This window comes from Centroberyx gerrardi, chromosome 10 (assembly GCF_048128805.1).
Source record: "Centroberyx gerrardi isolate f3 chromosome 10, fCenGer3.hap1.cur.20231027, whole genome shotgun sequence".
Taxonomy (NCBI): domain Eukaryota; kingdom Metazoa; phylum Chordata; class Actinopteri; order Beryciformes; family Berycidae; genus Centroberyx; species Centroberyx gerrardi.
Genome location: NC_136006.1, coordinates 23218622 through 23233158, shown reverse-complemented (window position 1 = coordinate 23233158; position 14537 = coordinate 23218622). Strand labels below are relative to the sequence as shown.

General features: G+C 42.6%; 1 protein-coding gene across 1 annotated transcript; it reads left to right on the top strand.

Annotated features, from left to right (window-relative positions):
• The first annotated feature begins 2640 nt into the window (after positions 1-2640).
• On the top strand, positions 2641-14270 carry slc15a2 (solute carrier family 15 member 2). The gene is made up of 22 exons (XM_071919562.2): positions 2641-2677; positions 3855-3942; positions 4472-4613; positions 5119-5211; positions 5377-5476; positions 5809-5899; positions 6254-6331; positions 7221-7303; positions 7517-7600; positions 7828-7917; positions 8520-8564; positions 8905-8940; positions 9330-9418; positions 10043-10124; positions 10266-10391; positions 10984-11154; positions 11413-11459; positions 11608-11715; positions 12645-12744; positions 12853-12996; positions 13147-13251; positions 14031-14270. Exons 1-22 carry the CDS (start codon positions 2669-2671, stop codon positions 14241-14243), a joined length of 2124 nt encoding a protein of 707 aa, XP_071775663.2. The 5' UTR covers positions 2641-2668; the 3' UTR covers positions 14244-14270.
• The last annotated feature ends 267 nt before the right edge of the window (positions 14271-14537 follow it).

Genomic DNA, 14537 nt, shown 5'->3' with positions numbered 1-14537 from the left:
CCATGTTCCCCAGTCTTTCAAACATGCAGTGGTCCAGCCACTTTTAAAAAAACGGAATCTAGATCCTTCAGTCCTCAATAATTTCAGACCAATCTCCAAACTCCCCTTTCTTTCTAAAATCCTTGAAAAAGTAGTTTTTAACCAACTGTTGTCCCACCTGGCTCAAAACTGCATTTTTGAAAAATTCCAATCTGGTTTCAGAGCTCTTCACAGTACTGAATCTGCATTACTAAGAATAACTAATGACCTCCTTCTAGCTGCTGACTCAGGTAACTGCTCCGTCCTCTTGCTCCTAGATCTAACTGCAGCCTTTGATACAGTAGATCATTCCATTCTCATTCACGTTAAACCATTGGGTGGGGGTCTCCGGTTCTGCCTTAAATTGGTTTTCTTCATATTTATAACAGATCTTTCAGTGTCTCTATTAGCGGCTCATCTTCTTCCTCTGCCCCCATGTCCTGTGGTGTCCCCCAATCCTCTTCTCCATCTATTTGCTTCCGCTAGGACACATTATTCAAAAACACAATTCTCTGTACTTCTGACCTGGAGAAAGTCATCCATGCCTTCATATCATCCCGCCTTGATTATTGCAACTCGTTATATTTTGGTATCACTCAGTCTTGTTTATCCCGTCTCCAACTAGTTCAAAATGCAGCAGCAAGAGTTTTGACAAGGTCAAAAAAGAGGGAGCACATTACTCCCATTCTTGCCTCCCTACACTGGCTGCCTGTTAGCTACAGAATTGATTTTAAAATCCTGATGTTTGTTTACAAGGTGTTAAATGGTTTCGCCCCCTCTTACATTACAGAACTCCTGTCCCCATATCACACTGTCAGAGTACTGAGATCGTCTGACCAAAGACTTCTGTCTGTCCCGAGATCCAGGACTAAGTGTTATGGGGACAGGGCCTTCTCTATCGCTGCCCCAAAACTATGGAATTCTCTTTCTCCCACCATCCGATTCTCCCCCACTATTGAGATCTTCAAGAGTCATCTTAAAACATACTTCTACTCACTAGCTTTTAACTGTGCCTAACTTAACTTAACCAGCTCAGGTATTTCTCCTGGAGTCTCTGTAGGTCTGTGTTGTCACTTGGGCTCGGTGTGACCATGTGCCTTTACTATTTATTATTATCATCACTATTTATCATCACTCTGATCTTTTCTCCTCTTCTATTGTGTTTGTCTCCTTCTTTTGTTTTGTTTTCCTCTATGTGTGTTGTAAAGCACTTTGGATCAACTGTGTTGTGTGTAAAGTGCTATATAAATAAAGTTGAGTTGAGTACTGATACTGACACTGTCTCATCCCACAGTGTTCTGCTCTCCATCAGTGGAACACAATGCAAGGCATGACACCAAGGAATAATTTGGTCACTGCATGTCACACAGTCATGACCCGTTTGTAACTGTTTTGTGATCCATTACTGATTAGATTTATTTCCTGTCATATTGCACAGTTAGATAAGGCCCCTCCCTCCCCAGCCGCTTTGATGACCATGAAATCACATGAGCCTTACAACGAGATTAGACACAAGATTAGAAAATAATAAAATAAATGTATGGTATGCATGGTAGGCTATCATTAAGCTTTATTACATGGTTCAGAAGTGATAAAGAGGCACTACACTGTAATGTAAATCTTTGTAGCTCTCAGTTTGTGGGACAGGACACAAGACACATCAATGAGTAATATCAGATAAACACTGAATGTACAAAATATTAGGGACATCTTCCTGGTGTTGATTTGCGGTCACTTTTGAACAATCCACATCTCAATTGTCTCAAAGCTTAAAAATCCTTCTCTAACTCCTCCGCTTCTCTTTATCTACATCGCATTTGCGATTGGTAGAGATGTAATAAGGGAAACCAATAAAGAACAGTGGCTTTCACCTGGATTCACCTCAGTATATATAGCCTATCTTTTACAAGAAACGGACTATTTTCAGTCAAAGGTGACGTGGGTCAAACCACGGAGATCATCATCACATGTCACACACGGTGAGGCGGCTGCTCGCTCATGATGAATTTAAATGGGATTTACTTTTGCGCTCGCAGTCACCCGTCCAATGAAAAGAGGCAGCTCGGCCACTCCAGGCCATTTTGACCATTCATCCCACACTCGGGTCTGCGGCCTCCGCGCCAAACAAGAAGACCATTGTGCATCCAGAGAGGCTGCCGCGGACACGCTTCCCAGCTCTCCGGTCAACTGGAGCACCATCAGTGGACCTCAACGGATCTACCGCAACACAGTAAGACCCAACACCGTTTCAAGATATACAAACATTTGGCCGAACATGTTTTTCTTCATGTAGATTAAATTCGTTCTGAATATATTTTGGGCGCTGGAAATACTTTTTCTTCAAATGTATTTCGATTGAATGTCATCTTGCACGTGCATTTTAAAGCCCAGTTTTAAATAGCTCTAAACATATTCTGACATAAAGGTGAAGTGTAGCGTCTTTTGTCCGTGTGGGGGCCCCATCGCTCCCGAAATAACCAAGTCCCAGTTTTGTGGTGGAATATTAACTTTAAGAGCATATTTATATGTGTGTATGAGCAAGGGTTTGCATTCCAGCCTTCAGAGAGCAGAAAGTGGGACGGACTCGGATGCCAGTCAGGACCGTCCGATGCGACAGTAGAGACCAAAGCTCACCAGGAATACAGACAACATGGGGAAGGTAATTGCAAGCGTTTGCAACAATGGTTTTTACGTGTTTTTCAGGTTTTGGTAGTCGCTTTTTGTCACCAAAGAGTTTTTCCATTTTCATTCACCTAAAAAGTTGCACGGTGCCTAGTTGGAATGGGACGCGTGGACAGAGAGAGGAGGAGGAGGGCGTTTCAAATGCTCTATTTTGCACTATTTGTGGACAGTGTTGCCAAAATCAATCACATTTGTTTTTATGTTGTCAGTCGAAGTTAAGAAGCGTATTTCGGGGTCAGTGCGTTATTATCTACCGTCCTATCCGAACCGTTACATTCGACTAAGGTGATGCAACAGGCGCATTTTTCCAGCATTAACCAAAGGGCATCATTTAGAGACACTGAAATTGTCACACAGCACTCACAGTGCACTGGTGGCAATTGTTTCTAATGTAGCCTAATGTCTCTGCAGCCAATGCTGCTTCAGTGCAAGCTTTGCTTTTTGTTCAACAAGTACTTGTGTCAACGAGTCAACTCCAAAGTATGATTACTCTCACGAAAAAGAACTATAGTAATCCTATCATATATTTAAGAAGGATACTATACAAACATCAGAGCAAAACTTTTAAATATCATGCAGGTCACAAATTATACCACTGAAAATCCAATAGTAGCCTAATACGAGAAAGTCACTATAAACTTACTATTGAGTATCGCAGACACACTATACAGCAGGCCTATGTCCCTTTATTATAGGAATATTGTAGTGATTTTACCTTAATTTAGATGATCATCATCTCATGCCTATCAGAAGCTTCACAGCTGTAATGTAGGCTACACAATTATTAACTTGAGCAAGTCATGGATGATTGACTAACGTGTTGTGGACCCCAGGTAGTTGTTGATTTGGCATCAACTAATGGGGATAGAGGACAATAAACACATTTCATTTACATTGCAAAATAGTGTGATCAATTATCTACCTCTTGGAGATTGTGAGACTGTGCCTTGAATTGGTAAGCTTGTTTGTTGGCCATTTGTTGTATTTTAATTATGTGTGACTAAGGGAAAGAGATTGGACACATTATTTATGGAATTTGTGATTCATGGTCACTACTACAAGATGTTTTTATTACTATGGAATGCGCTTGTTGCAATAGTGTTTAAAAGGTGTTGTTCATCATTCAGTAACCAAACTCTCTGTGTCTCTCTCAGAAACTATGTGGGACCAATTATCCAGTCAGCATCAGCTTCATAGTGGTGAATGAGTTCTGTGAACGCTTCTCCTACTATGGCATGAGAGGTAGGCAAAGTCTATCGCCTGACAACTCGTACTTGTATGGATCAACCTGGAGAAAACGCTTCTGTATTAATACAGTTTGAAAGAATCCCTGACTCAAAGTAGGATCAGGGATGATGAACGACAGGCAGACCCCTCAGCTTGTTAAATTGGTTAACAGGGTCTAAGTCAACGAGGGCAATCCAACAGAGAGTCCACTATAACTACCTCCTGGTTCTAGTCCCCCTCCCCCCCTCACATGACCTGTCTGTCTGCCACACTTCCTCTTTCATTTGACACACACACACACACACACACACACACACACACACACGCACATGCACATGCACACATTTAGAAAAAAACGGCATTTGTTCCTTTGTATTCCAAAATGTCCCATCATGTAATACTTTGAGAAGAGTCCGAAGATCTGCGTTTATTTATGCCGGAATTTCACTTCTTAATTCCTAATTTCAAAGTCGAGAAACCCAGGAGCCATGTTCATGTAGCGCACCACTCCATTGTGAGCGACTGTCTGTGTGTCTACCCACAGCGGTGCTGACGCTCTACTTCATCCGCTACCTGCACTGGGACAACAACCTCTCCACGGCTGTGTACCACGCCTTCAGCAGCCTCTGCTACTTCACACCGGTGCTGGGGGCCCTCATCGCTGACTCCTGGCTGGGCAAGTTCAAGTGAGTCCCTGCTGTCCCATGTGCCACTGATGGCACATGGGACAGTCACTTCCAGTCAAAAGTTTGGACACGCGCATTTTTCTTTATTTTTACTATTTTTCACATTTTAAAATAATAGTAAAGACATCAAAACTATGAAACTATCTTATATTTTAGATTCTTTAAAGTAGCCGCCCTTTGCCTTGATGGAAAGGCAAAGGCTTTGGAAAGAAATTCATACATAGGCATCAACTTCACTATTTATATTTGTCTAAGAAACACATTTCAAGCATTTAAGCATAAGCCTTTAGATCAAAATGGCTTTAAGAGAATGAAAAACATAGTACAGACTTTTGACTGGTAGTGTACATCATGCAATATGTCAACTCTCTAAGCTGGAAACGAACTTTCCTAAACTGTGAAATGTGATCTGTGAGGAGAGATCAGTCTCTCTAAACATGCAGGTAGATGTTGTACTGAGGAAGAGAGTGTAGCTCCGAATGTAAATCCAGTTCGCTCCCCACAGGACCATCATCTACCTGTCCATCGTCTATGTAATCGGCCATGTGATCAAGTCCGTTGGAGCCATTCCTACCGTGGGAGACAGCACTGTGCACATGTAAGTCGCCTGTATTCATCTCTAATTGGACGGAAGGACGAGAATCATAGCTCAGTCAGACATAAGAAAGAGGTCTTTGTCATCGGTGTGAGGTTAGAGGTCACAGTGGATGTCTTGTGAGTGTGTGTGTGTGTTTTATGTGTGGTGTATGTGTGTGTGTCCCAGTGCGCTTTCCATGTTAGGTCTGATATTAATAGCCTTTGGCACCGGAGGGATCAAACCCTGTGTGGCAGCATTTGGAGGAGACCAGTTCGAGGAGCAGCATGTAAGTCACAGTATTACCTTTTAATCTCGAAGATAAGGAAGTGTCTTAAGTCATATTTCTTTGAGTCAAAAGAAGCCTTGCTATGAATAACCAATGAAATCCATTTTGCATTTAATCCAGATAATTTGGAGTGTAAATGTACAGCACTAGTGTATGACATCTGTTGTCTTTAGATAAGGACATCTGCACACAGCACTCTTCTGAAAACTTAAAAAGGACTTACAGTACAAGGGCATTATAAACATTATTTGCAAAAAATGTGAGTAAAAAAACAAACTTGTTACTGACATCGTTGATCATTCTCTGTATCCTCCGCTGCCTCCCACATGCAGGTGAAGGAGAGGACGAAATTCTTCTCCATCTTCTACATGTCGATCAATGCTGGGAGTGTGTTATCGACTATCATTACACCTATGCTGAGGGGTGAGTGTGTGTGGATTGTATACAATACTTACACTGTGGTCACAGGTGGTTGACCAAAGTTGACCTAGTTTCAGGGTGTGCCTGATGTTCAGTTATCAGGCATATGGAGACATGCAGGAATGTAACTGACCACTATATAGATCACAGGTCTCTCAGTACAGGGAGAGACTAACACCACTGACTTTGTTCATGTCGTTCCTCTCCAATGATGCATCATTAAATGTCTACTAATTGATCAGATTCACCATACAAGAAGTGTCCACAAGGTTTGCTTAGGTTGTAGCGTAGTTCAGCTGGTGTTATCAACACTGGACTGTATCTCCGACCCTGTTGACCCCGTGCATGCTCCTGCAGGTGATGTGCAGTGTTTCGGTGACGACTGCTACGCTCTGGCCTTTGGGGTTCCTGCAGCTCTGATGGTCGTGGCTTTAGGTGGGTGTCGCTCCTTGTGCTGGAGAGGTTTATTAGCAGACATAGGTGAGGTATGGAGAGGTTGCACACTCCTGAAGATGGGGTTCAAACAGTGCGTTGCTGAAAAAGACATGGATAAGTAAAAGTAGAAAAAAACAAAAGAAAACATAATTATATTCAATTTGTATGCCTCCAGGAAAAACATTATTCCAGGCTGCAAGATAATGTCCCAAGATTGGCTATTTTAGTATAATTACTACCAGCATCACTTCAAATGAACTGTCCCAATCTCAGCAACTGGAGGAATGGATATCTCAGCTGGGTTCAGTTGGGATCTGCAGGGTGTGAGCGCTTGTGTGTGCGAGTCCAGCTGAGCAGCTGTTTCCACTGGCCGCGCTTCCTGTTGATCGAGGCCCTACATAAGTCATGACTCGCTCCTGCCTGAATCACAGTCCTCTTGATCCTTATGGGATTCATGGTTGGCTTACTGCACTACAGCTAAACCACGCACTATGAAAACAAGCCGGTTTTTAAACTAGAGGGGCCATGGACAGATCCCGGCGGGGAAGACCCAACATATGGGAGCGGGCACGCTGTCCGCACGGTCAAAAGCCAGAATAAGCAGACCGAGGCTTAGTGTGTTTGCTGTATGTTATAAACTTATTACTCATAAGCACTTAATCATCCACAGTGGCAAAAGATATGAGAGGAGAAAACATCCTTAAATGGTGAAGTACTCTGCTATGTTTTATCTGTATGTGATGTTAGTTTGGGGATATTAAAGCTAATGAGAAGCTTGCTTGTAGTCCTGATACCAGAAGAGTGGAGCAATTGTTTGACAAACTGTCTTCAACATAAATTGTTATCTTTACTCCTCTGAGTCCAGTCTAACTCCATCCATCTTGTGCAGTTGTGTTCATTGCTGGCAGTGGGCTGTATAAGAAGAATCCTCCTCAGGGAAATATCCTGCTGGAAGTCTGCAATTGCATTGGGGTGAGACATCGCTCAGTTCTCCTATGTAACTTGTGTGGTATCAGAGGGATTCGACTGCGACCCAACCAAGTCTGGTCCTTCTCAGGAAGGGGCACTCAGCAAAATACTAGTGTTTTTTCTTCTCTGAAGTCTGCATTTGACTCCCAGTTTTTCTGTTTCTGTTATAGCTGTTCACTAACTAATAATTGGTTTTTATTTGCTCTTTGTTTGCAGTTTGCCATCAGCAATCGCTGGAGAAGATCTAAGTATGACCCTGAGAGGAAACACTGGCTGGACTGGGCTGACGAGAAATACTCGGTATGGTGTTTACATATTCAACAACAAAAGGGCTCATTACTCCAAGTGCTCCATGGAAGGACTTGTATCAGTGTGCAAGTTTGATCTATCCAAGTGTCACTTCTGAGGATGCACTTGGAAGAGTAAACTAGTGGGGATACGTGCAATATCCTTCATGATTAAAATGAAGTCTCTGTGGTATGATCCCATCAATAATCCGTCCCGTCTGATCTTCTCTCTGTCAACAGAGGCGTCTGATCCAGGAGATTAAGATGGTTCTGCGGGTTCTGCTGCTCTACATCCCGCTCCCCATGTTCTGGGCTCTGTTTGATCAGCAGGTACGTGAGGCGGAACAAGCAGAGCTCCTCTCCTCCAGTCCTCAAGATATTTCCCCAGTGACCTTTATATGTTGGAGGGTTTAGACAATATTGCAGCAGCCAGCTCCATTTTGCTGTGTGATAAGCACGAAGATGACATTATCGGGTTGTCCGTATCACAATCAAATATCTTACTCAATCCCTGTCGATAGTGTATCTACAGTCTTCTCAACAAGGACTAGGACAAGGACCTGTGTCATATCTCTGTCCTTAAACCCCTAACTACCTGTTATCTTCCCCTCTGGCCAACACCCAACACAACCGTCTCATTACGGGAAAACCTCATAGCCACATCCAACCCGAATTTCAGTCTTCCCACGCACATTCCTGGTCTAAAAAGACTGATTAAAAAGCTATCGAAGGAAACAAAAGCCATGCATCCTTCGCTAAGTGAAAGGCATGTAAATCGTTCGCCGTTACTTCATTTGGATCCTCTCCAGGCCGAGAAACCAGAGCAGCCTGTTGTGGTTTAAGGGTTGATTATTCCACTAAAGCGAGTGTGAAGCCGTTGCCATAGAATAGAGTGAATGTGCCAGTGACAGGCAGTGTTTTCTTTGTCGCAGGGTTCCCGCTGGACACTCCAAGCCACCAGGATGAACATGGCTTTCGTAAGGGTTTCCTTTTTATGCATTTTTTTAATGCAATCTTAACAAAAAACTCCAGTTCTCTAGAAATTATATAACGATACCTTGCATTTTATTGCTCTTTTATATCAGCATGTGAGCTGTTATATTAAAACTCATCTGATTGCTCAATGTTTCCTGTAAGACAGCGCTTCCCTTGATTATGGTGTTATTGCAATGTGTTGTTTTATTTTACTTGATGGCATTGTTTATGGCCTTGATAAGTTAAACTTTCCCTCATGTGGTTGAAGTGAATTTTACAAACCCTGCATATTCTGTTGAGGTGAAATCATCTTATTTTATTACTTTATTACTATTGTTACAGGGAGATTCCTTCATCGTGAAGCCTGACCAAATGCAGGTACTTACTCTTCTTCTGCTTTCACTGGGATTTAGTTTGAATACAGAAGCTCTGCGTCTGCATCATTGTTGCCTTTCAAAGATGGGAGCTGGTTTTAATTTACCGTGGAACTAGTGGAACTAGTGGAACTAGTGGAACTAGTCGAGCGTGTGTGAAAACACACACGCTCGCCAGTGCGCCAAGTAAGCTGAAAGAAGTGCACCTCAAGTAAATCACTTTTACAACTGTGCATCACTGCCAACCTCATTTCTTTGCAAGTGATATTGAGCAAGAATCTTTGTTATTGTCTTGTTATCCACGTATAACTCTAACCTTTATGATTTTATTATGAGTTTTAGTGACCTTTTATAGAGTCATTTAAAGGTGTGTTTTTTCCCTCCCTGTCGTAGATGTTGAATGCTCTGCTGATTCTTGTCTTTGTGCCCATCTTTGACATCATCATATATCCGCTCGTACGCCTTTGCAGAATCAACATCACGTGAGTGGAAGCCTGTTGTGTTGGAGACCGCTGTCTTTATAGCGGACAGGAGCATTTAACAGGCCTCTTTAACTGGCAAAATGAGCCGTGTGACCCTACATTTATATCCTATGGATACACTGCAAGAGTTGCGTAAATTGTTTACCCAATTTCCCCTCGGGGATCAATAAAGTATTTCTGATTCTGATTCTGGTTAACAAGTCCATGCACACATACACGCATTCACAAATGCCAATGTGATGAGTGGATGCTGCTTTGGGTCTGTGTTAGTTTAGCAGTAGTTGATTTATAGAGAGCCCCACACAGCACTTTTTGTTCATCCAGTGTTCATCCAATTCGTCAATGTTTGCTTTACTACATTCTGACTTCAATCTTATTTTCGAGGAAACTGTGAGTACTGTCAGCAGTGCAAATGCTAATTTGGTATCATGTGGTTCCACACACACCCATAACACGCGGCTCTCATGTCATAAAGAACACTTTGCAACAGATGTTACTCCACCAAAACGCAGCCACGTTGTCAGGCAGATCAGTGGGACAATCAGAGCACAATGATGTGGAAATCACCTGTCTGATTCATAGAGTGAATACCACTAATGACTGGGTGTGTCTGGCTTTCTTTAGACCTCTAAGGAAGATGGCCACTGGGATGATTTTTGCAGCGCTGGCCTTTGGGGCAGCCACTTTGGTGGAGGTGAACGTTGTGGTACGTATGGGCAGTGATCACATATGGGCAGTGATCACAAACGTATACTCACATGCACGCCCACACACACGTACACACAGAAACATTTGTCCTGACTCTATTTTCCAATGTCGTCCTCTGCTCCCCTCCTCTGTCTACTAGAAAACAGTGGTGGAAGCTGCACCTCAGGGGAAGTGTCTCCTGCAGGTGTTTAACCTGGCAGAGAAGACTGTCAGTCTAAAGATCTCTGGCAGTGACCTGTTTCCTCAGCAAATCGAACACCTTCAGGTAAACCAGACTGGAGTAAGTGGGTAAAGAAGAATGAATGTATAGGACGAAAATGAATGTGTTGTTCTGTGTCTTTGGTAAAGACTCTTAGACCTTTAAGATTGTTTTCTTGGTCCAGTTTGTTTAATGTTTGTTTTATATTATACTGACGTTGGTCTAATGGAAGAGTGGTTTGTACGAGTCTTCTTGCATTTTGATGAGCCTGCTAACCTAACCTGTTAAGTGTTAACCAATCAGTTTTTGTGCTTTTAGCTACTGTACAGGATCTGGTTTCCCAAAGCCGTCTTAAAGATCAGGAGGTTTTCTTTGTTTGGTTGTAATCCCAAAGCCCATAGCTATTGTAGTAGGAATTGGGCTGCTGTAACTGAAGGGATTCATTCAATACCGTATGCATTCTGGGAAAAATGTTACCTGATGATCTTCGCTCAATATTTCAAAAACAAAGATGAATACATCCTCAAACATGTTACTGTTTTGTAAGTGAAGGGCTGAAGATAGCTAGGAAATGAGATAATATTTAATAGTGCACTTCACTTCCACGCCAGCAAGCGTTGGTGTCACAGCTGAACATTAACCCCGGCCTCTCTGTTAGGACCCTGCTGAATATGTAATGCTTCCACTGGAGGCGGCCAGCAAGGAAGTGAAAATGAACATCAGCTACAGTGGAGTCGACACAGCCTCTCAGTGTAACCAGACGTTTGAGGAACAGAAAGCCTACAGTCTCATCTTATACCCCGGACCTGCTGGAGTCCTGTGCAAACTGGTGAGTGTGAAGTAAATGAATGTACGAGTGACACTGACCCGGGTGTGTGTGGGTGTGCATCGATCTGCAGGGAGACTTGACGACGTTACATTGATCCTCTCATTGTCTATGACTTTAAAGGCAAAAACTGTGCTAGATAAGCTCTGTGCTGTAAAATTCAAGAAACAGTCCAAATGACTGCAGCAGAGAGTAGTAATGGATGTTACTGCTGTATTGCGTGGCTCTCCTTTCTTGACATGGTTGTATTTATTTATCCAGGTGGACGACAACATAGAGAAAAATGGAAATGGGAATGCTCTTTTGAGGTAATACATATATCCTAAAGAATAGGAGACTCATCTCTCACAACTACAGGTGTAGTTTCCCCAGTCACTAACAGCATGCTCCTAACACAGTGCATTTGAAAGCTGTCAACAGAATCAGAGGCCTGGAACTAATCGGTGTCTTTAACAGGTTCATCAACACACAGCCGGAGGCAATAAACCTAACTGTTGGAGAAGTGGGCTTCCACGCCCCTGCTGACTACGGCGTATCACCTAACCACCCTGTGGATCGGAAACTGTAAGTAGAACTGTGTGTAGCTGGGGAAATTTTTATTTTACTTTATTTTTTAATTTTATTTAACTTGACTTAAATCAGGTCATTCCACTGAGATTAAAAAGCTTTTTTACAAGAGAGACCTGGGCAGGAAAGCAGGATCAATGGCAAAGAACATACACCAATGTACATAAGCAAAAACACAGTATTACTATTAACTATTTGAGCACACACAATGCAGTAAGTAGTCTAATAGGAGACCAGCAGGATCAGGGGCTTTAATAGATTTTAACTCAGCAAAGTGTAGACAGCTCCTTATTGAGTGTGCCTCAAGATCCTTCATCATAATCTTAAACTCACCAAGAGAGACGAGCCCTTTGAGTTTTTAAATCATTTTACAATGAGTTCCAAGGAGAGGGAGCAGAGTACATTTCAGCTATGTTGCCAGATCAGCTCAAATATAAGGAAGCAGACCCAGAATGGCCCTATAGATAAAAGTGTGCCAATGAATACAAGACATGGGACAGGGCAGGACAACCAGCTTGAGCATACAAGGTACGATGTTGAAGAGCTTGTCAGTAATAAACCACCATGCTTTATGATGCACGGTGTCTATTGGACAAAGTCTTTGGGAGGAGGATTATGAAACATTATCATCATTGAGTACTGGCATAAAGCAGTCTCTCTGTAGCTGCAAAAGAAAAACAGGACTGAAATAAAAGCCCAATTCAGCTTCATTTAATCCAAATAGATTGAGGGATTTCATACTGAAACATGCAATATTAAAAACATGATAATTGCTCAAATGGTTGACTGGCTGAATGATTGATTGAATTGGTTGATTCATTATGGACTTGTACATAACTAGACAAATCAAATCATATACTGTATGTTTCTCTTCTTCTCTACTAACTTTTCCCCTAATCCTTCGTTTATCTGCCGCTGCCTGCTAGATACCCACATGTCGACTGCAAGTCAGAATCAAAGAACTGCTCTTCTCTTGACCTGGGTCTGCTCGACTTTGGAGCTTCCTACACCGTCATACTCATGGAGGTCAGATGCTTGCTATAGAAATAGTCCCAAAAATCACCAGATTTTACCAGTTATTCACACTGACAGCACTGTCTGCAAAAGAGTTACCATCTTGATCTGCTTTGTCAGGAATCGGGTGAGATTGTCGCTCACATGATGGAGGACGTGAAAGCCAACAACGTGCACATTGCCTGGCAGATCCCCCAGTACGTCCTCATCACTGCTGGGGAGGTCATGTTCTCCATCACAGGCCTGGAGTTCTCCTACTCACAGGTTAGCCCCCAATTGCACTGTATTCTCTACATATGTACCTAAGACAGAGAGCATAAACATTGGGATGTTTGAGGAGCTCAAACATAGCTTAAATATTTGTATGACCCAGGCTTGCTTGTTGTCTTTTACCTGGCTCTCTCTCCCCTGTAGGCCCCAGCAAATATGAAGTCGGTCCTGCAGGCTGGTTGGCTGCTCACTGTTGCATTTGGGAACGTCATAGTGCTGATCGTGGCAGAAGGGGCGGGGCTGGATCAGGTATGACATCATGGGACATGGTGGGAGATGCGAACATCTCTTGGAAGTATTAGGAAATATCAGGGAGGAGGGTAAACACACCAAAACTCAAGTTAACCACCTTTTTATTACCTCCGCCACTGGCCCGATTTTCATGAAACTTCGTGAAAGGGTGTAGCATGGGCCAAGGAAGAACCCATTAAATTTTGGAGCAGATCCGGATCCTGCTCCAAAATTTAATGGGTTCTTCCTTGGCCCATGCTACACCCTTCCACGAAGTTTCATGAAAATCGGGCCAGTAGTTTTTCCGTAATCCTGCTAACAGACAAACAAACAGACAAAACATAACCTCCTTGGCGTAGGTAATAAGTGGTGTCAAACTGATGTAAGTCATATGAAGATAGGGTCTTTTAAGGAAAAAAAAACATGAATTAATGCTTTTCTGAGACTGTAATTGATTTTGGTTTATACTGGTGGTTGTTTGGCTTATGATGATCAGCAACTGGAGGTTCACTACTTTACTCAGCGTTCCATTTACCACAACATAAAGATTAGATGTGGGACTCAATACAATACAACCCCATTTGGCACCAACTCTTCACCACAGAATGTTAAAAGCGTTCTGTAACCGTCCACTAGAGTGCAGCAAATCTCAACATTAAATGTGGGTCCAGTTGTTGATTGATTTGAATGAATTATCATACAGTCACAGGCTAGCATTGAAAAATGGTACAGAGTAAATCCATTTCTCCGTCTGCATCCAGCAATCACAGACTAACGCTAATCTTCTGTTGTGGCAGTGGATGGAGTTCCTGCTGTTTGCCGGCCTGCTGGTGGCTGTCTGCATCATCTTCTCCATCATGGCCCACTTCTACACCTATGTTGACCCTGAGCAGCTGGACAAGATTTACCTGGAGGACTCGAGGAGGGAGGAAGACGACGACGACGACCTGAAGAAAAAGGCGACTGATGACATACACTTGAACGGAATAGAGAAGGGCACCAAACTGTAACTGAGCCCCACTTCATCCACCATCTTCCCTGGTAAACTTTACTTAGCTGTTTTGGTTCGGTTTTTGGTTTTTGGTTTGCTACAAAACGTAACTCAGTAATGTGATCACAGTAGCTGGCCAGGCAGCCATCATGAGAAGGTACCTTGTTTTAATTAAATGTATTTTTTAGTGATTTTTTTTTTTATGTACTTTTTGTGAATACCAAGTATTAAGATGTGGTAGCTGGATATTTCTTGCAGCAGTTTGGTGTTTGTTTGTGAGACCTTTAACACTGTAGTGTTCAAATCAGAGTGT